The sequence below is a fragment of the Jaculus jaculus genome, chromosome 7, assembly GCF_020740685.1.
Source record: "Jaculus jaculus isolate mJacJac1 chromosome 7, mJacJac1.mat.Y.cur, whole genome shotgun sequence".
Classification (NCBI taxonomy): Eukaryota; Metazoa; Chordata; class Mammalia; order Rodentia; family Dipodidae; genus Jaculus; species Jaculus jaculus.
This window is the reverse complement of record NC_059108.1, coordinates 88,765,457-88,791,962: the sequence shown is the minus strand read 5'-3', so window position 1 is coordinate 88,791,962 and position 26,506 is coordinate 88,765,457. Positions and strand designations below refer to the sequence as shown.

The window sequence follows — 26,506 nt, the reverse complement described above, 5'->3', positions numbered from 1 at the left end:
AGTTTTTCTAGGAATGAACAAAGGCAAAGGTACCTGAGCTGCCCATCATATAGATATGTGGTGTGGCTGAGGAGATGGTGAAGTGCCATGTAAGCATGAGGATTTGAGTTCAGAACCTCAGTGCCTTCACACAGACAGGCACGGACAGAGAAACACACACACACACACACACACACACAAACACACACAGTGTGTGCACCCACATACACACTCACACATGCACATACACAACAGAACATCCCGCTGGGGGGACAGAAATCACAGGCCAAATTGAGTAATAAATGGAAACAAAAAGAAACAGCAGCCAGTAATAAAGGAATAAAGTAACAGGCTATATCATAAGGAGAATATAATTACCTTTCTCAAGAACTTAAAACAAAAAGCAACAAGCCATTTTCTCATGTATAGAAATTGAACAAATGCTGACCTATGAAAACCACCTGAAGATTTATCCTAGGTGATTTGGTGGCAAGATATCTGTAAAAAAAAAAAAAAAAAAAAAAAAAAAAAAAGATATACGACAGCTAATTAATAACCCACTTAAATAGTAATAGAGTAAACTGTCAATGAAGTCACATTCTTATTATATTTTACACTGTTTCCTTATGATATTTAACAAAGACTCTACCTTTGCCTCAGGTAAAATTGAGAATAACAGCAGACACCTGGTGAGCTGTGTTACAGCTAAGTGAAAATCACTTGTCTCTCCTGAGAAAATTATTGGATTATGAGGACAAAAATATTGTCCCTTGCTATGTACAAGGTCTGTTTTGTTTGTTATGAAAGGCATGAATGCAAATGAAGACAGTACCATGTTAGTATTTATGGGATGATGATGGTTTCCTGGGGTGGTATCGTTGAATAAGTTACGTTCTTGATACAACATTTGACTACAGTTAATTGCTCACTGCTGTAAACAAATACCCAACCAGAAGCAATTTAGGGGAGGAAAAAATTTATTTTGGCTTAAAGTTCCAGAGGATAGAGTCGATCATGGTGAGGAAGGCATGACAGGAACAAGGAGCCAGTGGGCACATTTGACAGACAGGAAGCAGAGAAAGAACAAGAAATGAGGTGGGGCTATAAAATCTCAAGGCCAGTCCCCTAGTGACCCACTTCTTCCAACATGATTCCACCTCCTCAAGATCCTACAACCTTCCCAGTCAGCATCACCAGCTGCTACCAGGTGTTCAAACACATGAGCATATGGGGGACAGTTTACATTTAAACCACAACAATAATAGAATAATAGTGGCAACATATCCTAGAGTCACCTTGAAAATTCAGAAAAGGAATTAGAAAGAGAAACATGCCACACTGACAAGCTAAATGTAGACATTTGGATGAATACAGTGTATTTAAATTACAATTATATGTCCTAAGTAACCAATGTCAGCATCTACAGAGACTATATCAACACCCACCTCTAGAAGGAAATGGCATATAAGGAGATTTTGGGACAGACCAGGATTACAAAATCAAATATAAGTGGTATTATGATTTAAAAAACAAAAAATAATTTCACATCAAATAGGGACACTAGAGGGTGCTCTTTTCCAGAAATCCAGTCAAATCCAGATTGGCAGTTTAGTAAAATGAAGCCATATAGCAGTGAAGGAAATATTTTGCACTAAGCTGACGAAACAATATACACAATAGGTATTACAGAAAATTCACACCATCACTCAAAAAGAAGTATTCAGTATTTTAATTGCAAAAGAATTTAGCAATTTCAAACTGGCTATGCAATTTTACTCTTTCTGCCAAAGCAGCATAATGTTCCAACAGGATTATAGATTTATTGATATAAGTGAAAATAAAATTAATTTGATATTTAGAATTAGAAAATATTTTAGCAGGTTGCCTGCAAGGTCTCAATTGATATGATCCTCAAAAAAATGGACAAAAACAAGTGAATTTGGCCCCAAAAGGAATTACACATGCAAGTAAAGGCCTTAATCAATACATACAAAATGATACAAGAATCTATTGATAGAGAAAAAAGGTCAGAGTACTGAGTGTATTAAGAATTTGTGAAAGCCGGGCATGGTGTTGCACGCCTTTAATCCCAGCACTCGGGAGGCAGAGGTAGGAGGATCGCCGTGAGTTTGAGGCCACCCTGAGACTCCATAGTGAATTCCAGGTCAGCCTGGGCTAGAGTGAGACCCTACCATGAAAAAGAAAAAGAAAAAAAAAAAGAATTTGTGAAAATATATACTTGAAATAAACAGTTTGAAGAGGAAATTTCCATTTCCAATTAGATGGTTCAAGACTTGTGACTATTTCATTACTGGCATGTTTCCCTTTTTCTGTAAAACATTAAATAAAATACTGTCAGAAAATTAGAAACAAAGTAAATGAAAAATATGCAGCAAGGAGATGCCAATAAGGGACAGGTATTAAATATACGAAGCAGGTAGTAGTGAAGAAAAACAAATGAACTGATAGAAAATTTAGTTTGTCTCTCCTAAGGGATGCCTAAAGCAGTTTTGATCTCAACCTGAATTCTTTTTAAATCCTTATCCATGTAATCCACCAGCTGAATGATAAATCCTTAATTTACAGTTATTTTAAGTTTTATTTTTATTAGAAGCATTACCTGAGTATTTATGATACAATTTAATATCTCTGTCCAATATAAAAACAATACATAAATATTTTTGGTATAGTATACAAGAGATCATTAATTCCTGCTTCAAACCATTACAATTTTCAATAACAAAAATAAATTCATAAAAAAACATACACTGAGTCAGGCACCGCCCACCAGATATGCCCGAGGGCCTCCGCGTGGGGAGCTGCGTGGGGAGCCTTGGACATGTCCGTGCTCGGGCGCCTGGGGGCCCTGCGGACACAGTGTCTTTTTCACCTCATGACAAGTAGGATTGGGGAAAAGTTGCCTGTGATGAATCTGAATCTTTTTCCTTATGAGGATCAGCAAGAAGAAAAGGCCAAACCTACTGGTCGTTATCCCATTCCTTATGTGAAAGACCTGCCTTTTGACATTGTAGAGCTTATGGATGAGATAGAAAAGCAGGCAGGATTTTTACCAAATATATTTAAAGTGTTGTCTCACCAGCCATCAGAATTCAGAGCCTTCTTTGCTTATTACAATGCCATCTACAACAAAGAAACAGGCCAGCTCAGCAAAGCTGATAAGGAACTCATCATTGTGGTGACCAGCCTGGCTGGAAAGTGCCTGTATAATGTGGTTGTCCATAGTGCCCTGTATAGGGTCTACTCTAAAGATCCAGTGCTCTCTGACCAGGTCTGTATAAATTGGAGAAAGTCTGATCTCCCTGCTCGAGAAAAAGCAATGCTGGAATTTGCACTTGCTGTTACCCAAGTTGAAGAGATAACAGATGACCATTTCACAAAGCTTCAAGTACATGGTTTCAGTCGAGAAGATGCCTGGGACATAGCCACCATTGCAGCTTTTTATGCCATGGCCAATCGCCTTGCACATTTTATCAGTATCGTTCCCAACAGAGAATTCTATACGGTGGGCAGAACCAGCAGTGCTAACAACAAGAAGAATGAACTTGATGCTCCTCAGGCATAAAGGCCTAACAGGAAAGGCCCATGTTTATCATGTCATTTATGTTTCCTTTTGAGAGAGTTTAGCTTTTTTTTTTTTTAATTTAGTTACTGGATAGAGAAAAAAGTAAGTAAATCTGTTCCCTGCCTGTTTGATGAGATAAATCATAAATGTAGGTCTCTAGGGACATGTGACACTTGACAATGAGGTATACATTTCAGAAAACTTGCTAATTATTTACTTGCATTTAATCTGAAAGTACTATCTTGGAAGTCAGATGTAGTGGCTTACGCCTTTAATCCCAGCACTTGGGAGGTAGAGGTAGGAGGATCGCTGTTTGAGACCACCCTGAGACTACATAGTGAATGACAGGTCAGCCTGGGCTGGAGCAAGACCCTGCCTCAAAAATAAATAAATAAATGAAATGAAAGTACCACCTTGGAAAGGAATTTGAAGATGCTTTAAATTCAGGAATATCTTACCTGTGGCCCATAGGCTTCATGCATCCCAAGGTGGTTATAAATGTATCCTATATATGTGCAAATGGAAAGATGATGTCTTAGTGTCAAAAGGTTGGACATCCCTGCTTAGGTATTTCTGTTGAATGGATTGAATTTCAGCTATTAAACTTAAAAATACTCTAGCTTTTAGCCGGGCATGGTGGTGCACACCTTTAATCCCAGCCCTCGGGAGGCAGAGGTAGGAGGATCACCATGAGTTCACGGCACCCTGAGAATACAGAGTGAATTGCAGGTCAGCGTGGGCGAGAGTGAAACTCTACTTCAAAACAAAACAAAAACAAAAACAAAAACAAATTTCCAAAAACGGTCTTATACAAACTGGTAATACACTTATTTGAAACAAATTCTTTAGTGACAAGGTTGTATTTAAAGGCTCCCAACAGGGCTGCAGATTGCTCAGTGGCTAAGTTTGCCTCCTGCACCAGCATGAGGACATGAGGTAGTCTGAAACCACCTGAGTTTGAATTGCCATAACCCACATTAAACAGCTAGGTGTGGCCAAGAACACTTGTAACTCTAGTTCTGTAAGGGGCAGAGACCTGGGAACCACTCAAGCTTGTGGGGAGGGAAAAAAATGGCAAGCTCTGGGACCAGTAAGAAACTCCAGCTCAAATGAAATAGGTGGAAGAGCAATGGAGCTGAACACCTGACTTTCTGCTCTGGTTACTGCAGACGAGTATGGGGCACCATAAGGGCAAATACATGTGTGCACACAGAAGCAAAAATAAGTAAAAATTTAAAAAGTGAAAGTTCTCAGGCTGGAGAGCTGGCTTAGCAGTTAAAGTGTTTTGCCTGCAAAGCCAAAGGACCTCAGTTCAATTCCCCAGGACCCATGTAAGCCACATGCACAAGGGGGGCACATGTGTCTGGATTTCGTATGCAGTGGCTGGCACACCCATTCTCTTTCTCCCTCTCTGTCTCTCTCTTAAATAAAGTTTGAAGAAAAAAAAAAAACCATATACTTGGATAGTATCTTAAATGTAATGCTGTGGCATCAACTATATCATATACATATATATCACATCTATCTAAAAGATTGGTCAGCATATTTTCTATAAAGGGTTAGGAAATAAATCCTTTACGCTTTGCGAGCTATGTGATCTTTTACAAGTATTCCACTCCACCAGTGTAGCAAGAAAACAGGCATACACAGTCATAAGCATATGAGCATGGCTGTGTTCCAATAAAACTTTGTAACACACAGCAGGCCAGATTCGATGAATGGGTAACAGTTTTCAAAGAACTAAAGACTAACACTAGAAAAAGGCGGTTCCTGCCAAAGTAGCAAAGTAAATATGGACTGTCTCCCAAATTCACAGCACATTATTCACAATAATTCACAAAGAAAGAGTTGGAAGATGCAGCTAAAATACTGCTTGGAGGCAAACTTATATTCTCAAATACATATGTTACCAACAGACAAAGTGAGTTAAGTATCCATCACAAGAAACTAGAAGAAGGCTGGAGAGATGGCTTAGCGGTTAAGCGCTTGCCTGTGAAGCCTAAGGACCCCGGTTCGAGGCTCGGTTCCCCAGGTCCCACGTTAGCCAGATGCACAAGGGGACACACACGTCTGGAGTTCCTTTGCAGAGGCTGGAAGCCCTGGTGCACCCATTCTCTCTCTCCCTCTATCTGTCTTTCTCTCTGTGTCTGTCGCTCTCAAACAAATAAATAAAAAAAAAATTAAAAAAGAGCTATTATAAAAAAAAAGAAAGAAATTAATAGCAGAAATTAAACAAGAAATAAGTATACCATTAATGGGAGGGGATTATGATCAAAATACATTATGTATATTGAAATTGTCAATTAAAATTTTTCTTGAAAAAAGAAATATACCAGTATAGAAACAACAAAGCCAAAGAAACTGATAAATTGATTAACTGGGGAAAGTGATCAAAAGGAAGAATATTCACAAATTTAAAAATATGAGAAATAAAAAAATGTTCATAATATATTTTACATGCAATATGATAAATATAATTTATATGCAATAGTTTACCAAGTAAAAGTAATATATATCATGTAGAAAAATTTGAATAATTGTATATCCTTCAAAAGAAACTGATCAGAAGTAGAAAGAATCTCTCGAAAGGTATAGATCACAGAAATGATTATTCCAATCTCATCTGGAATTATTTCAGTTTTACCTAAAAATCTCTAGCTCACAAGCAATAGTAAAGTCTTTATGAGATAGTAATATTTTGATGTTGAGTGACTATAGCAGTATATGAAATTAAAGTACAAGAATCTCCTAAGTGAGGTTAAGGGAAGAGATTGAGTAAAGGAAGGATAGAGAAGGGGTAATCAAAATCTAAGAGGGTGGGGGCTGGACAGATGGCTTAGTGGATAAGCACTTGCCTGTGAAGCCTAAGGAACCCGGCTAAAGGCTCGATTCCCCAAGACCCACATTAGCCAGATGCACAAGGGGGAGCACGCATCTAGAGCTCCTTTGCAGTGGCTGGAGGCCCTGGCACGCCCATATTCTCTCTCTCTCTCTCTCTCTCTCCCCCTCCCTTCCTCCCTCCCTCTCTTTCTCAGTGTCTGTTGCTCTCAAATAAATAAAAATAACAAAAAAATCTAAGAGGGTATGAATAAGCCATATGGAGATCTACTTTTTTGGACAATGGCACACCCAGAAGCCATATAGTTACCAGAAAAATTTCAGTGGCAGGGATGGGATACCTTCCAGTGAATTGTTGGCCAGGGAGGTCCCTGATGCCCCCCCTCCCCCAAACATTCCAGGCTGTTGCCAAGGATCTTGGTTTCCAACCAAAAATATACGGTAAGACCCTGTTGCTGAAGACTTGGGCTGCAAGGTCACTGAGAAATCTTGCTGGATCTGAGCTGAAAACCTCCTCCCTGTGGGCCAGCTGACAAAAAGCTGGAAAAAGCTACTTGGCATGCAACCTTATGGAAGAAATGCAGCCCTGTGGGAGAGAGAAGTCATCAGTACAAATAAACATCAGAAGTTTGGCCAGCCAGACTTAATAAGCCAACTGGTGTGGCATGTATGTTATGGGGGGAACCGACTGCTCTCTAATTGGACTGGAGGCCCGCTCCACGGGAGGGAATACATGCCTTGTACTGAAAACCTAGTCAAAAGCCCATGACAGTGGGGGTGGGGAAGTCATCCCTAGTGGTTTAACAACTGCTGGTGTCTGGCTAAATGTACATATTATGCTCTCCAAACTTCCTAGTAAGTACTTCTCTTAATATTCATACCCATATATTAATGCTACTCTCACTTTTGGTTAGAGAAGCTTCTCTTTTCTGATGGTGGTGACCGTGGGATGACTCAAAAGGCAACAAAGTGCTGAGAAGTGACAGGAGTGACAGAGGAGTGACAGAGCACTGAAACATCTCTATCACACCTTCTATGGTGGTTTGATTCAGGTGTCCCCCATAAACTTACATGTTCTGAATTCTAGGTTCCAAGACGATGAAGATTTGGGAACACTTCCTGAAGGGAGTATATTTTGGGGGGTGGGCTTACGGGTATTACAGCCAGTTTCCCCTTGCCAGTATTTGGCACACTCTCCTGTTCCTATTGTCCACCTTATGTGGGCCAGGGAGTGATGTCTACCCTCTGCTCATGCCGTCATTTTCCCTTGCCATTGTGGAGCTTCCCCTCTAGCCTGAAAGCCAAAATAAACCTCTTTTTCCCACAAGCTGCTCTTGGCTGGGTGATTTCTACCAGCAATGCAAATGTGACTGCAAAACCTTCCAAGGCCCACAGTCCACTGTGGGCCACCAAGAGGTGGCTGGAAGAATGTAAGAGCCAAATGAAGGATAGGACTCCTTACAATACATTCTTTCCAGACACAAAATGGCCTGGATCTCCATGCCCTCACAGTACCTGACACAACCTCATAATAGGAGGAAAAGATGATGACATCAAAATAAAAGAAAAAATGACTGAGAGGGTGAGAGGCTAAGATGGAGAGTGGAGTTGTGAAGGGGAAAGTTGGGAGGGGAAGGGAATTATGATCTATTGTTATTATTATTATTATGGAAGTTGTCAATAAAAAAAGTTTTTTAAAAAAGAATTTCATTAGCAAACAAATGCAAAAATCATTCACAAAATATTAGCAAAGTAAAACGAGCAATACAGGAAATATGAAAATGCAGTATGAAAAAGTCTAGCCACTTTTAGATATATTAAATATCTGAAAAGAAATAACAGATTTGTTACACTGACATTAGTGAAGAAAATCAAAGGATGGGGAGACACTGTACAGAGATAATGCATCTGATAAAATTCAATATGCATTCTCTCTCATAAATAAATAAAATACATGTTAAAAATTCAAACAATATCTACAATATATAGTTGTACTCAGCTATATTCAGAAAATAATACATAGCCATCTTCTGTTGAATTATTACATAATGTTGAAATCCATGAATTTGATCCCCAAGAATTGCTGGTTCAATTGGCTAAACCAAAATTACAGGAAATTTCATCAACTGCTCATTTCATCAATATCTGTCCAAGCAACTCAAAGTCTAAGCAACTCAGAAGCAAACAACTTGACATGATATTCACACAAGTGCAATTGTGGCATACAGCCATGGTGAGTAACCAACTGCTCTTGGATTGGCTAACAGATCCAATCAGTGGAAAGAAAACTATACCTGGAACTGGGAAACAAGTCAGAATCACAACCAGATAGTGATTCTGCTTTCCACTGTCAAGCTCCCACTAACCTTATACTATAAGGGTGTCTAAACCCCTTAATTCTCTCTAAATTAATTATAGTTATCCTATTTAACCAGCACTGACTTCACTCTCCATTGGAGAACCTACTTCTCTTTTTCAGATGGGAACTGGACCCAAGGAGATAAAGGACCCAGAGCAACCACAGAGGAATTGGGGAAATAAGCAAGAGTGCTGCTCTCTTACTTAGTTAAGCTGATATCAGCACAAGGATGAAGGAGATAGACACTGAGGACACTCACCACCTATCAAACCAGAGATCCAGATGCTCCTAAGGGCCCATCACTGAAGTAGATTTAAATGCTCCCAGCATGGCTCAGGGAATTTTGTGGAAGAGGGGTTTGAAGGAATGTTAGAGCCACAAGTTGGGACATTTTGCACAGAGACATTGCCTCTTTCCCCCACCCCACAATGCATGCCCCATAGTACCCATGGGGTTGACTTGCATCCCCATCAAGGCCTCTTCAGAAAAGAGGCAGGGAGGAGGGAAAGGATTATACCAACATGTAATGCTTACATACAAAATATGTCCATTTCTAGTAATAAAAATAAGCAAATAAATATTAACATGAAAACATTCTTAAAAGTGTGAAAATTTAGCCGGGCGTGGTGGCGCACGCCTTTAATCCCAGCACTCGGGAGGCAGAGGTAGGAGGATCGCTGAGAGTTCGAGGCTACCCTGAGACTACATAGTGAATTCCAGGTCAGCCTGAGCCAGAGTGAGACCCTAACTAGAAAAACCAAAAAAAAAAAAAAAAAAAAAAAAAAAAGTGTGAAAATTTTAAAAAAATACATAAAATTATGTCTTTAAATTTTTCAGAAATGTTTTCTTCAAGAATTAAAAGAAATAATTTAGTCTATTTCTTTGTAATAACTTTAGAAACATAAAATCAGTCACTCAATAGTAAATAAATATTTGCCTATTATTTACTAGTTCAATAAAACTAGCCACTTTTCTCTGTATAGCTCTACCTACATACACTTCTAGCAGAACTGTCATGGCGTGTTAATTATTTACTCATCTATCCATCCCAATTAAGCTGTCTGATAACATCGAAGGAAGATAATACTTCTTATTGGTACATCTGACATAATGCTCAAGAGGTACATGTTGAATTAATAAAATCTCATTTTATAGATAAGGCTCTCAAAGAGGTTAACCAAAATATAATCTACCCAATAATAAGAAGAAAAGCTATTTACTCATCAATTTATTTAGCAAATATTTATTGTTCTAAGTTATATATTCTAGGAATAAAACCTAGCCCTTATGACTCCCCCTGCAGGGAAGGAAGAAAATGTACCTTTCTAAAACATAACTGCTCACAGGATTAGATTGGGAAAGGAGAAACTTCTAAGAGGAACTCACTACTGAACCTAAAAAGTTTCTGCTTGGAATAGCTACAGGAGGCTAACTGCTGACTTGTGGTACCTGAAAAGACAAGAGAACCTAGGAGCCAAATTTCCAAGCTCATGGTAAAAAAAAAGAAAAAGAAAAAAGTCCCTTTAACAACAAATCATAAAATCTGGAATGACAAGATGAAAACCATTATATTAATCAAAATTAAGACTGAATAGATGTATTTGATTTGCTAAGGTTTATCTTTGGAGGTTTTGATAAACTGTGGCCTTATTTTCTTCTACCTAAGCACTTGTAAAAGTTTATACCACTTATTTAAATTACCTTTTTTATAGAACTTAACAGAAATCCCAAACACTTTCTACTCCATAATCACGTGTAAAAGTTTTCTATTAGTGTTCACAGCTTACTCACTCACATCTAATCTGACAGCCTTTGTCTCTGTTCTGGCAATCTATGCTTACAGAATGTTTCAAATACCCATCTTACTTTCCACTGAAAGAATGATGCTAGCAATATTTCAATTTAGTCAAAATTTAGACTAATTTTTATAATTATGATCACAGACATACTAATATTAGCTTGTTTAGCAACAAATACAACTGAAATTGATAAAAAAAAAAAAAACAGGGCTGGAGAGATGGCTTAGTGGTTAAGCGCTTGCCTGTGAAGCCTAAGGACCCCGGTTCGAGGCTCGGTTCCCCAGGTCCCACGTTAGCCAGATGCACAAGGGGGCGCACGCGTCTGGAGTTCGTTTGCAGAGGCTGGAAGCCCTGGCGCGCCCATTCTCTCTCCCTCTCCCTCTGTCTTTCTCTCTGTGTCTGTCGCTCTCAAATAAATAAATAAAAAATGAACAACAAAAAAAAAACAAGTTAGATGAACTGACGCATGCCAAAGTCTACAGCAAAGTATTCTATTAACCTGAGTACCAAGCATTCCATAGACGTCAAACAGAATACTTATACCAAACAGAATGCACAACTTCAGTTATTCTGGAAAATTACTGATCACAAGACGTCTAATTTCACTTAAACCATATTTTAAAAATTGTTTAGATTTTTTGCTCACTAAGATCTTGAATGGAAACACCAGAATAGACAAATAGAAACTCAACAACTTTATCAAATAAACAACTGTGCATATTCTCCACAGATGGACTGGTAATTAAAATTTTAAATATAAGGATAAATTATGTTTTACCTATAGCAAAAAACAAGTAAGTCAATTACTAAATAGTATTAAAATATTAGCTTACTTTTAAGTCCGTATCTCAGGTTCATGACCTTGTTTATACACAGCAATAATATTATTAGTAAACAGCCCCATCTAGTGGAAAATGATTAATATACCCAGAGTTTATTAATTTTGCTATAGATCTACAAAACTGACATTTATTTTATTTACTTATTTTTCCTTTTTCAAGGCAGGGTCTCACTCTAGCCCAGGCTGACCTGGAACTCACTATTAGTCTCAGGGTGGCCTTGAACTCACAGCAAGCCTCCTACCTCTGCCTCCCAAGTGCTGGGATTAAAGGCATATGCACCATTCCTAGCATAAAACTGATTTTTAGATAGGTTAAATCTTCATTCATCATGTGTAATTACTCACACTTTTCCTAAAATGTATTATGACAAAAGTCCATTTGACATGGGATATTTCTGAATTCTTGGGATTTCTTTAACATCAAACAAATGTTCCCTGAGGAAAACAAATAGCGGCAGCTGCTTTGTTTTTGAAAGAAAATATTAATACTAGTATTGTGGATTTCAGGGTGTAAGATAAAATATGCAAACGACTCCACAAGGATGCTGACATGAAGAAATAGCTAAGAAAAGCCAATGTAAAACTCTCCTCAAAGTTCACCATTCCATAGTAACAAACAGCTAGAGACACATGAACACTAGAAATATTTACATCTTATGTTGACTTTTCCTCAAAAATAAATGCCAGAGAAGAAACTGAAGGTTTTTTTTTTAATTGGATGACTATTTTAGTCGTATATATTCAGTGTACAAACGGGTTTCAAATAACATGTCCATTAAAGTATCTTATGCAATCTGATGATATTTATGCCCACTACCCTCTTCTTCCCTTCTCCATTTTCCACTTCCCAAATAAGTTCCCCCTTCCACTTTCATGTCACACATACATGTTTGCTTAGAATATGTGTGTGTGTGTGTGTGTGTGTATAAACTCCCTATATAAAATATGCAATGTTTATCTTAGTCTAGCGTATTTCACTTAATATGATGATCTCAAGTTCCATCCATTTTTCTTATAAATGATATAATTTCATTCTTCATGGCTAAATGAAACTCCATTTTGTGTATATACATTTTATTTATCCACTTCTCTATTGAAGGACACTTGGCTGATATCTTTCATAATTTGGCTATTGTGGAAGTGTGACAAAGCCACAATAAATATAAAGGTACAGGGCTTCTATGGTATGCTTAGACTTAGATTCCTCATATAGGTTTTTCTTTTTTCTTTTTTTTTTTTTTGGTTTTTTGAGGTAGGGTTTCACTCTAGTCCAGGCTGATCTGGAATTCACTATGTAGTCTCAGGGTGACCTCGAACTCAGCAATCTTCCCTGGTGCTGGGATTAAAGGCGTGTACCACCAAACCCAGCTTTCCTCATATCATTTTATGTATATATCTCTGCACAAACTCAACACAGAATGAACCTGTATTTGTTTGTGTTGTTGATTCATTAGTGGTATTCTATGATTCTGTGAAGCTGATTCATATAAATAGTAAGCTTTAATACATTAATAATTTGATACTTATGACTTTAACAGTGCATTTAAATTACTAGTGTACACTGAACATAGTACATAGCACTGAGAGAAAGGGAGGGAAAGAAAGATGGAGTGCAAGACTATCTACCAAAATGATTGGCTTATTTAGAAACTTTTTACATGTCCAACCTTGTAAATTGTCTGCATTATCCAGATGCTTCCTTTTTAATATTTTACTTATTTATTTGCAAACAGAGACAGCAAGAGACATAAAAATAGGCAAGCCAGCGCCTATTTTCACTGCAAAGAAACTCCAGATACATGTACCACTTTGTATTTCTGGATCTACATGGGTACTGGGGAAAATCCAGGTTTTTAGGCTTTTGTGAGCAAATGCTTTAACAACTGAGCCATCGCTCCAGTCCCTTTTTATTCTTCAATCGCCTATTTTATATAGTGGCACTACTTTTGCAAACTAGAAATTTCTATTTTTCAGCTCACATACAAGCTGTAAGCATTCACAGGCTGAATGCAATTTTTCAAAGGACTGGAAAACAAAAGTACACTCTTAAAATTAGAACTGAATTCACATATTTTCTTTGGACCAGGAATGGTATATAATCCAAAATATACATTTATGGAATTTCTTTAAAAGTGTTGATTACAGGCTGGAGAGATGGCTTAGTGGTTAAGCGCTTGCCTATGAAGCCTAAGGACCCTGGTTTGAAGGTTGATTCCCCAGGACCCATGTTAGCCAGATGCACAAGGGGGCGCACGTGTAGTTTGCAGTAGTAGGAGGCCCTGGCGCACCTATTTTCTCCCTCTCCCTCTCTCTCTCTCTCTCTCTCTCTCTCTCTCTCTCTCTCTCTGCCTCTTTCTTTCTCTGTCTGTCACTTTCAAATAAATAAATAAAAATAAACCAAAAAAAATTTTTAAAGTGTTGATTACATAAATGGTAAAGTAAGTTACTGTGGAGAATTTTGTTACATGCTATGTTTAAGTATTTTGCAGGTGTATTAATCTTACATTGACGGATTTTAAAACTGAATCTATATGTAATGCAACATGCTTTTTTTTTTTTTAATTTTTATTTATTTATTTGAAAGTAATAGACAGAGAGAGAAAGAGGCAGAGAGAGAGAGAGAGAATGGGCGCGTCAGGGCCTCCAGCCACTGCAAACAAACTCCAGACGTGTGTGCCCCCTTGTGCGTCTGGCTAATGTGGGACTTTGGAATCAAACCTCGAACCAGGGTCCTTAGTCTTCAAAGACAAGTACCTAATCGCTAAGCAATCTCTCCAGCCCTGAAACATGCTTTTTAAAACATATACATGTCTAACCACTCAAAACACTTAAACACATGAAGTGAAATAATTACACTTCTGAAACCAATCAGTACAGGGTATTATCACCAACAGTGCTTTCCTGCAAATGTGCTGTTAATCTAGTCGATAGCTAATCAGGTGAGACAATGATTTGTTTCAAGTCCTACAAACAGAAATTAAGCTGCCCAACCAATTTTTTGTTCCTGTTTTTTCGAGGTGGGGTTTCACTCTAGCCAAGGCTGACCTGGAATTCACTCTATGGTCTCAGGGTGGCTTCAAATTCATAGCAATTCCTACCTCTGCCACCCAAGTGCTGGGATTAAAGGTGTGCGCCACCATGTCCAACTTTATTAATCAATTTTTTAAGGTTCATTCTTCAAACCTTGGTATAGAAGCCCAGGCCTACAATCCCTATACTTGGCAGATAAAGGCAAGAGGACGGCACCAAGTTCAAGGCCAGATTGTTGGGTACATAAAGTTGCAGACCAGGGCTGGAGAGATGGCTTAGCAGTTAAGGCATTTGCCTGCAAAGCCCAAGGATCCATGTTTGCTCTCTCCCAAGATCTCACTTAGGCCAGAGGCACAAAAGGTGAGGTAAGCACAAGGTCACACATGCTCACTAGGTGGTGCAAACATCTGGAGTTCAATTACAGTGGCTGAGGGCCTGGCACATAAATTCATTCTCATTTTCATTCTCATTCTCTCTCACGAAAAATTAAAATAAGTATTTTTTAAAAAGGTGCAGTCCAGCCAAGGGAACATAGTGACATCCTGTCTCAATTTTTTTAATAAAGCAATACTACTTAACTCTTGCCACTCTTGAAAGGCTAATTACACACCAAAAATAAAGCAAACTAGTTGCAGTAATAACTTCATGTTTTAAATTATTACCTTAGACCCTCTTCCTAATTTGACTACAGCAAGAAAGAATACACTTGCTAAAGCAAGCAGCTCATTCCAAGAAAATTGTATTAGTTGCCTTTCTTGTTTCTATAACCAAATTACTGACAAGAAACAACTTCAGGGGGACAATGGTTTGTTTTGGGTTGTAGTTGGAGAAAATGCTGTCAGTCCATCATGAGAATGTGCAGCAGGAGCATGAGGCAGCTGGTCACATGGTATCCACAGTCAGAAACAGAGAGAGAGAGAGATGATGTCTTCTTCAGTGTGGGATCTAGCACATGTGATTGCACTGTCTACATTGAGGTGGGTCTTCCCCCGCAGCAACACACCTCCTCCAGCAAGGCTCCATCACCCAAAGCTCCCACAACTTTACCAAACTGCAACCAGCTGGGAACCAAGCAATCAAAACATAAGCCTATGGAGGCCATTTCATTACAATTAGGATGCCCTTTCTACTCTAAGTTGCTTTTTGTAAAGTATTTGGTCATAGCAAAGAGAAAAGTAACTAGGGGTGTGATGTCTGCCTGGCTGTTTCTTCTTGTCTTGCTTTCCTTGCCATGATGAAATTTCCCCTCAAAACTTGAAGCTGAAATGAAGCCTTTCCTCTCATGAGCTACTTCTGGTCAGTGTTTGTTCCCACCAAGAAGAAGGTACTTAAAACAAAAGCCTTATTTAGGCTACAGTCCAAAAAGTGATACAGTTTTTCATGGTAGAGAAGGTATGGTGGCAGTCACATTTCACCTGCAGTCAGGAAGGAAAAAGGTAAGAATGCTGGTGCTCACCTCACTTGTTCCTTCTACTGAGTCTGAGATCCCAGCATAGGAATATTACAAGCCACATTCAAGGTGGGTCTTCTCTGCAAAGATAAGCTTTTCAAGAAGCACCTTGATAGGCATACCCTCAAGCACATACCATGGTGATTCAGCAGCATATCAAGATGTCAATCACAATTAACCACCACAGTAACACAATGAAATTTTCCACCATTCCCTCGGCCACTGCCATATAATTACTTGCTTATAAAATTATCACCATGGGGCTGGAGGGATGGCTTAGTGGTTAAGGCAGCAGTGGCTCCCTCCCCTCCCCCACCGCCTGAGCCCATCTCCAGCAAACAGAGCAGCAGTCCCGGGTCCCGGCCACAGCAACTTGAGCAGATAGCAGGACCCAAGCAGGAGCAGAGTCCGGCAGCAACATCAGCGGCTCCAGCACCAGCAATAGCGGCCCCAGCAGTGGTGGATCCAGTAGCAGCAGCTTCAGAGGCAGCAGCAGCAGATCCAGCAGCAGCAGCTTCAGAGGCAGCAGTGGCGGAACCAGCGGCGGCAGCTACAGCAGCAGCAGCTTCAGCAGCAGCGGCGACCGACCCAGCAGCGGCAACTTTAACAGCAGTGGCAACAGACCCAGTAGCAGCAGCTTCAGCAGCAGCAGTAGCGGTTCCAGCAACAGATGTGCCGATCTGCAGGGCCACAGCCGCCAGGCTCGGTTTGCCCCGCAGGAAAAGCCAGTGAGTACCCAGCTCCAGAAATCAGGACAGCAGTCCAACGACCCAGGCAGCAAGTTGACTGAGACCAAACTCATCCAAAAAGGTAACTGAGATTGACTGCACCAGGGAAGGGTCTCACTTGGTCACAAGCTGACTTGGATCCCTCTCTTTGGTGATAGAGGATCTGGTTGTTATAATAACTACTCTGGCATACATACTTGAGGCTGTTTTTGATTGAATAGGTAGAGTTTAGTTAACTTATAGAATCTACCTGTATTTTATTCCACTCAGCCTACTTGAATATTCCCATAGCAGGGAAACTCAACCCCTCTGTAGATACTCTGAGAGTCTTAAGAGCCACACCTAACACCTTAAGCTCCTATCCTGAAGATATATAACATCAAATCAATTGATACAGCTAAGAATACCTAATTAGCTAGAAAATCCAAGCATTAACTTAATCCAAGATGCAAAAATATATACATTATAATACAAGAAACACTAAAAAGCAAGACAATATAAATCCACCTAACAGTATTAATACATCAGATATGACCTCCAGTAAGAACGAGTTAGAGGAAATGCCTGAAAAAGATTTCAAAAGAATGACTATAAATATGTTCAAAGAAGTCAGAGAACAAATCAAAGGAGTCAGAGAGGAACTCAAAGAGGAAATCAAACGAATCAAAGAGGACGCAGGACACCAATTTCATGAAATAAAGAGGACAATACAAGACATAAATAAGAAAATAGAAATAATAAAGAAAAACCAGTCAGAATTACTAGCAATGAGGAACACAGTTAATGAAATAAAAACCTCTACAGAAAATCTCACCAGTAGAATGGATGAAGGAGAGGACAGAATATCTAAGCTAGAAGACCAGCTGGAAGATCTAATACAGGCCAACAAAGAGAAAGACAAACTTATAGAAAAATATGAGTGGGGATTTCAAGATATTTGGAACACTATGAAAACAACAAATATAAGAATTCAGGGCATAGTAGAAGGAGAAGAATTCCACTCCAAAGGCATAGCAGGCGTCTTCAACAAAATCAAAGAAGAAAACTTCCCCAAATTGGGAAAGAGGTGCCTGTACAGATACAGGAATCCTGTAGAACACCAGCCAGACAAAACCTGGAAAGAACCTCTCCTCGCCATATTATAATCAAACTACCAAACACTCAAACCAAAGAAAAAATGTTGAAAGCAGTTAAGACAGAAAAATCAAGTTACCTACAAAAGCAAGCCCACCAGGATTACAGCAGATTATTCAACACAAACTTTAAAAGCCAGAAGGGCTTGGAGTGATGTATTCCAAGTTCTGAAAGATAACAACTGTCAACCAAGGTTCCTTTCCTGCAAAACTATCCATTCAATTGATGGAGAAATAAGGACATTCCATGACAAAAGCAGATTAAAGGAATATTTGAAGACAAAACCAGCTCTACAGAAAATACTTGATAGAATCCTCCATGCTGAAGAAAAAAAAAAAGCACACATATAAGGAACCTGGAAAAAACAAGCAATACTCAAATACTAGTTAACACAAGAGAGCAAAGGTAGAACCGGAACCACAAAAAAAAAAAAAAATGGCAAACATAAATACACCTTTCAATAATATCTCTTAATATCAACAGCCTCAATACCCCAACAAAAAGACAGGTTTGCAGACTGGGTTAAAAAGCAGGATCCTACAATTTGTTGTCACAAGGATGGACATTATCTTAGGGTGAAAGGTTGGAAAAAGTTGTTTCAAGCAAATGGGCCTAGAAAATATGGAGGAGTTGCTATCTTAATATCTGACAAGGTAGACTTCAGTCCAACGTTAGTCAAAAAAGATAAGGAAGGTCACTTTATATTGATTAAGGGCACACTCCAACAGGAGGACAATACAATCCTAAACATATATGTACTTAACATGGGGGCTCCCAAATTCATCAAACAAACCCTATTAGAACTAAGGTCACAGATAACACCAAACACAGTGGTGGTGGGTGACTTTAATACCCCACTCTCATCAATTGACAGGTCATCCTGGGAAAAAATAAACAGAGAGGCATCTGGACAAAATGAGGTCATAGAAGGAATGGACCTAACAGATATATACAGGATATTTCATCCAAAGGCTGCAGAATATACATTCTTTTCAGCAGCACATGGAACATTCTCTAAAATAGACCATATATTAGGGCACAAATCAAATCTTAACAAATTCAGGAAAATTGAAGTAATTCCTTGCATTCTATCTGACCACAATGGAATTAAACTACAAATGAGTAGCAAGACAGGCTATACAGCATACACAAAATCATGGAAACTAAACAATACACTACTAAATGATGAATGGGTCAATTAAGAAATCAAGAAGGAAATCAAAAAAATTATAGAGTCAATCAATAATGAGAAGACAAGGATGTCCACTGTCCCCACTTTTATTTAATATAGTTTTAGAAGTCTTAGCCATAGCAATAAGGCAAGAGACATACATAAAAGGGATACAAATTAGAAAGGAAGAGACAAGTTATCATTATTTGCAGATGACATGATTCTATACATAAAGGACCCTAAAGACTCTACTAGCAAACTGTTAGAGCTGATAAAAACCTACAGCCATGTACCAGGATACAAAGGAAATACACAGAAATCAGTAGCCTTCATATATGCTAACAACACACAGAGGATGAAATCAGAGAATCACTCCCATTCACAATTGCATCAAAAAATAAAATAAATAAAGTACCTTGGAATAAACCTAGCCAAGGAAGTAAAGAATCTCTACAATGAGAACTTTAAAACACTCAAGCAAGAAACTGCAAAGACACTAGAAAGTGGAGAAACATCCCTTGTTCCTGGATTAGAAGAATCAATATTGTGAAAATGGCAATCTTACCTAAAGCAATCTACACATTTAATGCAATCCCTATCAAAATTCCAAAGGCATTATTCATGGAAATAGAAAAAACAATCCAAAAATTTATTTGGAATCACAAAAAACCTAGAATATCTAAAATAATACTGAGCAACAAAAATAAGGTGGGAGGTATCACCATACCTGATTTTAACCTATACTACATATCCATAGTAACAAAAACGGCATGGTCTTGGCACAAAAGCAGATATGTAGATCAATGGAACAGAACAGAGGACCCAGATATAAGTCCAGGTACCTATATGCACCTGATATTCAATAAAAATGCCAAAAATACTCATTTTATAATTATGGAAATAGTTAATAAAAGTTGTGAAAATAAAAAAAAATTTAAAAAAAGACATGAAGTTAAACTGTTTCCTTTTTAGTTACAATATGGTTGGATTCCCCCACCCAGTAAGTTTCATTCAGAAATTAAAAGGTCAAGATATTTAACTATAAAGGGTTGTTGGCTTCTTCCCAAATCAATGTAGAAAAATCAAAAGATAGAATCATTAACCTTGGACACAACCAAAAGCTTTATTTAAATTCCTGTAGGGCTGGAGAGAAGGCTTAGCGGTTAAGCGCTTGCCTGTGAAGCCTAAGGACCCCGGTTCGAGGCTCGGTTCCCCAGGTCCCACGTTAGCCAGATGCACAAGGGGGCGCACGCATCTGGAGTTCGTTTGCAGAGGCTGGAAGCCCTGGCACGCCCATTCTCTCTCTCTCCCTCTATCTGTCTTTCTCTCTGTGTCTGTCGCTCTCAAATAAAAATAAATAAATAAATTTTTAAATTCCTGTAAATGCCAGTGGACAATAAGGCTGAGGTAGCAATCACTACACACCCTACTATGTACATTCATAGATATAACAAAAAAATCTGTGTGACTCCTTATGTACATGGCATTTGGACTTATTTTTTGTTTGTTTGTTTTTTCAAGGTAGGGTTTCTCTCCAACCCAGGCTCACCTGGAATTCACTATGTAATCTCAGAGTGGCATTGAACTCACAGTGATCCTCCTACCTCCTACCTCTGCCTCCCAAGTGCTGGGATTAAAGGCAAGCACCACCACACTTGACATCTGGAGAATTTTTGACTGCTACATCAATACAGATATCATCAGCAATGGCCCCAGCTACAAGTGCTATACAGTAAAAGTAATTTCAAGATAGGATAAGTACTACTGAAGTAATGAAAAAAGATAAAACCTAATCATCATTTGCTCTTCTACCATCTTCTGAACTGCCTATGTGCATTATAACCACATATAGTTGTGGTGGTTTGAATAGAATAGATGGCCCCCAATATATTCAGTTGTTTGTTTGTTTGTAGTTTGCATTCTGCAGCCACCTGGCTTGAGGCAATGTCATTGAGTGGATCTTGAGATGTGTCGGTGGGTTTCAGATTTCAATCTAAAGATATGCAAAGTGTGCCTAGCTGGAGTTACTGAAGTGTGCTAAGCTGTGTGGCTTTTTGGCTTTTGCCTTGTACTTCTCTCTCTCTCTGCTTGGTCCTGTGAAGGCAGGCCAGGTTCTTCTGCCATTTACAAAACTTCCCCTGGATCTGTAAGCTTCAATAAATCCCTTCTTCCATAACTGTGTCTGGTCTGAAAGTTCATCTCAGCGACCCTGAAGCTGTCTGCTACATTAGTAATCCCTATTTCTGGATTCACGTAAAGTGCCTGTCCTAGAACCTCTCGCCTCAGGTATAGCAAAAAAAAAAAAAAAAAAAAGTAGGCAGAAGTAATATAAGCCAATTTCAGGAGTCACTGCTACAGGCTTTCTATGAGATCCTTCTCTTCCCTGTGATTTCTGCTATGATTTGGATATGTCTTAAATATGGATTCATGTGACAAAATCTTGATCTTTCATATGGCAGTACTAGAATCTGGTGTAAAGCTTCTAATAGGCACAGCCTGATGGGAATTAGGTCTCTGAGGACATTGCACTCAAACAGAATCAATGTACTTCTCTTGAGATCTTGGTTAGTTCTCACAAGGGAATTGTCATAAAGAGGATGCCTGACTCTTTCCATCTGTGGCTTTATGTTTCGTTACAGGATCTCTCTCTGTCACAAGTGGGCCAGCATTTTAATGCTATCCACTATTAGGTCCTTATCAGAGCCAAGTGAAAGCTGGCACTCGAACTTCCAGAATGATGAGCATAATTCATTTCCTTATAAAGTACCTAACTTTGGGTAGTTCAATATTCAAACAGAAAATAGATTAACCCAACCTCTAAGTCAAACTCTCTTGAGTGAGACCATAAGCTTATACTGTATTAAGCCAAGACCTGGGGGTTATTAATGCAAGACAGTCTCTTACAGGACACACCTTAAAAGACTACTACCCTAACTCCTTCAATGTGACACAAAGGAGTTCCTTGGTGTGGTGGTTTGATTCAGGTGTCCCCCATAAACTTAGGTGTTGTGAATGCTAGCTCCCCAGCTGATGGATATTTGGGAATTAATGCCTCCTGGAGGGAGTGTATTGTTGGGGGCAGGCTTATGGGCTTTATAGCCAGTTTCCCCATGCCAGTGTTGGGCACACATTCCTGTTGCTGTGGTCCACTTTATGTTGGCCAGGGGGTGATGTCCACCCTCTGCTCATGCCACCGTTTTCCCCTGCCATCGCGGAGCTTCCCCTTCAGCCTGTAAGCCAAAATAAATCTCTTTTTCCCAGAAGCTGCTCTTTGTTGGGTGATTTCTACCAGCAATGCGACCCGGACTGCAACACTTGGTATACTGAAACTAATGTCAGCAGTGACTCTGTAATCCCTGAGATTCATATCGAAAGTTCATCCCATACATACTTCTGAAAATTCACATAACACACACACATTTTAGATCTTGGATATGTCTTTGTTATGTTCTATTACCCTGTCTAAATCCAAATATGGGTGGCACCACAGTCATGAATTAGAACTTAAATTCTTTACAAAGTTTATCTCCATCCTCCCAAGAAAGCTTATTTCTCAAAGAACCCAGAAGAGAAGCCTAACCAAGCAAGTTGTGTAGTCAACACAATTCTCTTTCACTCAGTTACTGCCTGTATATAGTTTAGAGATAATTACTGTGGAATCACAAAGTGGTATTTGAATACAGATGCTGCCATTTATTAACATTTGACAAATCATTTTCTTGTTTTAGAGAATCAAAATGGTAAGTGGCTAGCAAAATCCAGATTTTACAAACAGTAATCTCTCCAAGGCAAAATAATTGCCAACCTTTTATTGTATAAAACAAAGACTTACAACAAAAACAAGCTACCACTATTGATAATCATCAGACTTTCAAAAATGCACATTTTGGCTGTACACAACTTTCAAAAGGATAACCCTTTAAAGTGAATATGCTTAACTTGGTTAAAAAAAGAAAAAGAACTAGAGGAACTCAAGGATAATTATGGTGGAGGTAGTATGGTTCTGGAAACTCCCTATGCCTCTCTAAAGAACAATCAGGATGGCAATGCTCTCTCACCACAACCAGAATAGATTTTAAATTAAATAGATTTAAATTAGTTCAACACCAGAAGGCAACCTCAAAAACTTTAATACTTGTATGGCACATAATACCTAACAAAGTAGCCCATGGAAACAAAAACAGAAAAAGGATGTGTACTAAGGAAACAGGAAAAAAAAAAACTAAAATAATAGTTAATACATGAGAATAAAGGGGGAAAAAATAGAAGAACTACAAAACAAGAAGAATGGCAAGAATAAATACACACCTTTCAGTAATAATTCTTAATACCAACGGCTTCAATGCCCCAACCAAAAGACACAGGTTTGCAGACTGGGTTAAAAAGCAGGATCTTTCTATTTGTAGCCTCCAAGAAACTCACCACAAAAGATGGAGACTGTCTTAGGATGAGAGGATGGAAAACAGTATTTCAAGCAAATGGGACTAGAAAACAAGCAGGTGCTGCTATCCTAATATTTGACAAGGTAGACTTCAGTCCAACATTAGTTAGGAAATATGAAGAAGGTCATTTTATGTTGTTTAAAGGAACACTCTTTCTATTTCTTTCTTTCTTTTTATGTTGTTTAAAGGAACACTCTTTCTTTTCTTTTTTTCTAAAAGGAGGACATTACAATCCTAAATATATATGCACCTAACATGGGGACTCCCAATTTCATGAAACAAACACTATTAGAACTAAGGTCACGATAAAGCCAAACAGTTGTAGTGGGTGACTTCAATAACCCACTCTCATCAATTGACAGGTCATCCCAGCAAAAAATAAACAGAGATGTATCTGGATTAAATAAAGTCATAGGACAAATGGACCTAACAGCTATCTACAAAATATTTCCAAATACTGCAGAATACACATTCTTTGCAGCAGCACATAGAATACTCTCTAAAACGGACCATATATTAGGACAAAAAGCAAATCTTAACAAATACAGGAAAACTGAAATAATGCTTTACATGCTCTCTGATCACAATGGGATTAAACTACAAATCAACAGCAAAAAAAACTATAAAACATACACAAAATCATGGAAACTAAATAATACACTACTAAACGATGAATGGATCAATGAAGAAATCAAGAAGGAAACCAAAATTTTCATAGAATCAAATGATAATGAGAGCACAACATGCCAAAACCTTTGGGACACAATGAAGGCAGTTCTAAGAGGGAAATTTATAGCTTTAAGTGCCTATATTAAGAAATTAGAAAGGTTGCAAGTAAACAACTTAATGCTTCACCTTAAGACCTTGAAAAAGAAGAAAAAGGCAAACCAAAAATCAGGAGATGCGAAGCAATAATAAAGATTAGGGCAGAAATTAATGAAGTAAAAAACAAAAAAGAAACAATATAGAATCAATGAAACAAAGAGTTGGTTCTTTGAGAGGATAAGCAAGATTGTTAAACCTTTAGCAAATCTGACTGAAAGAAAAGATATACCAATCAATAAAAGCAGAAATGAAAAAGGCCTCATCACAACAAATAACAATACAACTCAGAAAATCAAAAGAGCATACTTTACAAGCATATACTCCACTAGGTTTGAAAATCTGGGGCTGAAAAGACTGCTTAGCAATTAATGTGCTTACCTGGAAATCTGATTTAAAAAAAAAATGGATTATTTCCTTGATTTATATGACCTACCAAAATTAAATCAAGATGAGATTAACCACTTAAATAGACCTAAAACAAGTGCAGAGATCCAGGCAGTTATAAAAACTCTCCCAACTAAAAATAGAACGGGCACAGATGGATTCACCAATGAATTGCACCAGACCTTCAAGTTAGAATTTACACCAATACTTCTCAAACTTTTCCATAAAATAGAAAAGGAAGGAATTCTACCAAACTCCTCCTATGAAGCCAGCATCACCCTGACACCAAAATCAGACAAAGAACAAAAAAAGGAAAATTACAGACCAATCTTCCCCATGAACATAGATATAAAAATTCCCAACAAAATATTGGCAAACAGAATATAAGAATATACCATTCACCCCAACCAAGTAGGTGTTATCCAAGAGTTGCAGGGATGGCTCAACATACACAAATCAATAAAAGTAATACACTATGTAAATGGACTCAAGGACAAAAATCACATGATCATCTCAATACATGCAGAAAAGGCATTTGACAAAATCCAACATCCCTTCATGATAAAAGTCCTACAGAGACTGGGAATAGAAGCAACATATCTCAACATAATAAAAGCTAATTATGACAAACCTACAGTCAACATAATACAAACTGGGGAAAAACGAAACTTTCCCACTAAAATCAGGAACAAGACAAGGGAGTCCACTGTCCCCACTTTTATTTAATATAGTACTGGAAGTCTTAGCTACAGCAATAAAGCAAGAGACACACATAAAAGGAACACAAATTGGAAAAGAAGAGATCAAATTATCATTATTTGCAGATGATATGATTCTTTACATAAAGGACCCTAAAGACTCTACCAGCAAACTGATAAAATATATTTAGCAACACAGTAGGATACAAAATAAACACACAGAAATCAGTAGTCTTCCTATATACTAAAAACAAACATGCTGAGCATGAAATCAGGGAATCTCTCCCACTCACAACTGAATCAAAAAAATAAAGTACCTTGGAATAAACCTAACCAAGAAAGTGAAGGATCTCTACAATGAAAATGTTAAAATACACAAGACAGAAATTGTAGGAAACACTAAGAAATGGAAAGACATCCCATGTTCTTGGATTAGAAGAAATCGATATTGTGAAAATGGCAATCTTACCAAAAGCAATCTATACATTTAATACAATCCCCATCAAAATTCCAATGACATTCTTCATGGAAATAGAAAAGACAATCCTGGGCTGGAGAAATGGTTTAGTGGTTACACACTTGGCTGTGAAGCATAAGGACCCGGGTTCAAGGCTTGATGCCCCAGGAGCCATGTAGGCAAGCTGCACAAGATTGTGCACACATCTGGAGTTCGTTTGCAGTGGCTAAAGGCCCTGATGCGCCCATTCTCTCTCTCTCTCCCTCCCTCCCTCCCTCCCTCCCTCTTTTCCTCTCTGTCTGTTGCTCTCAACTAAATAAATAAAAATTTAAAAAAAGAAAAGGCAATCCTAAAATTCATTTGGAAGCACAAAAACCTTCAAATATTCAAAACAATTTTCAGCAACAAAAACTTATATTACAATTTTCAGCAACAAAAACTTAATATTACAGAGCCATAGTAACAAAAATATCCTGGTACTGTCACAAAAACAGACACATAAATCAATGGAACAGAATAGAGGACCTAGGTGTAAGTCCCGTCAACTACAGCCACCTGATCTTCAACAAAAATGCCAAAAAATACTCACTAAAAAAAGATAAGCCTCTTCAACAAACAGTGCTAGGAAAGGTAAATATCTATTTGTAGAAGAATGGAAATAGATCACTCCATGCACAAGAATTACATCAAATGGATCAAAGAGCTTAATATTAGACCTGAAAGTGTGAAACCAGTCACTCAGGAAATAACACCACTAATCAACCACTGAGACATCATGAAATTACAAA

General features: G+C 38.2%; 2 protein-coding genes across 5 annotated transcripts in view; one reads left to right on the top strand and one right to left on the bottom strand.

Moving 5' to 3' along the window:
* The window catches only part of Mipol1 (mirror-image polydactyly 1), a 378,948-nt gene that overhangs the window by 328,907 nt on the left and 23,535 nt on the right, over positions 1–26,506 (bottom strand). The gene's annotated exons all lie outside the window — the stretch shown is intronic.
* Positions 2,819–3,562, top strand: LOC101615661. The gene has a single exon (XM_004649602.2). The coding sequence runs from the start codon at positions 2,819–2,821 to the stop codon at positions 3,560–3,562; it is 744 nt and encodes a 247-aa protein (XP_004649659.1).

What these genes read in the sequence shown, in the direction of transcription:
- LOC101615661 (XM_004649602.2), top strand. Translation starts at nt 2,819, where the DNA reads ATGTCCGTGCTCGGGCGCCTGGGGGCCCTGCGGACACAGTGTCTTTTT.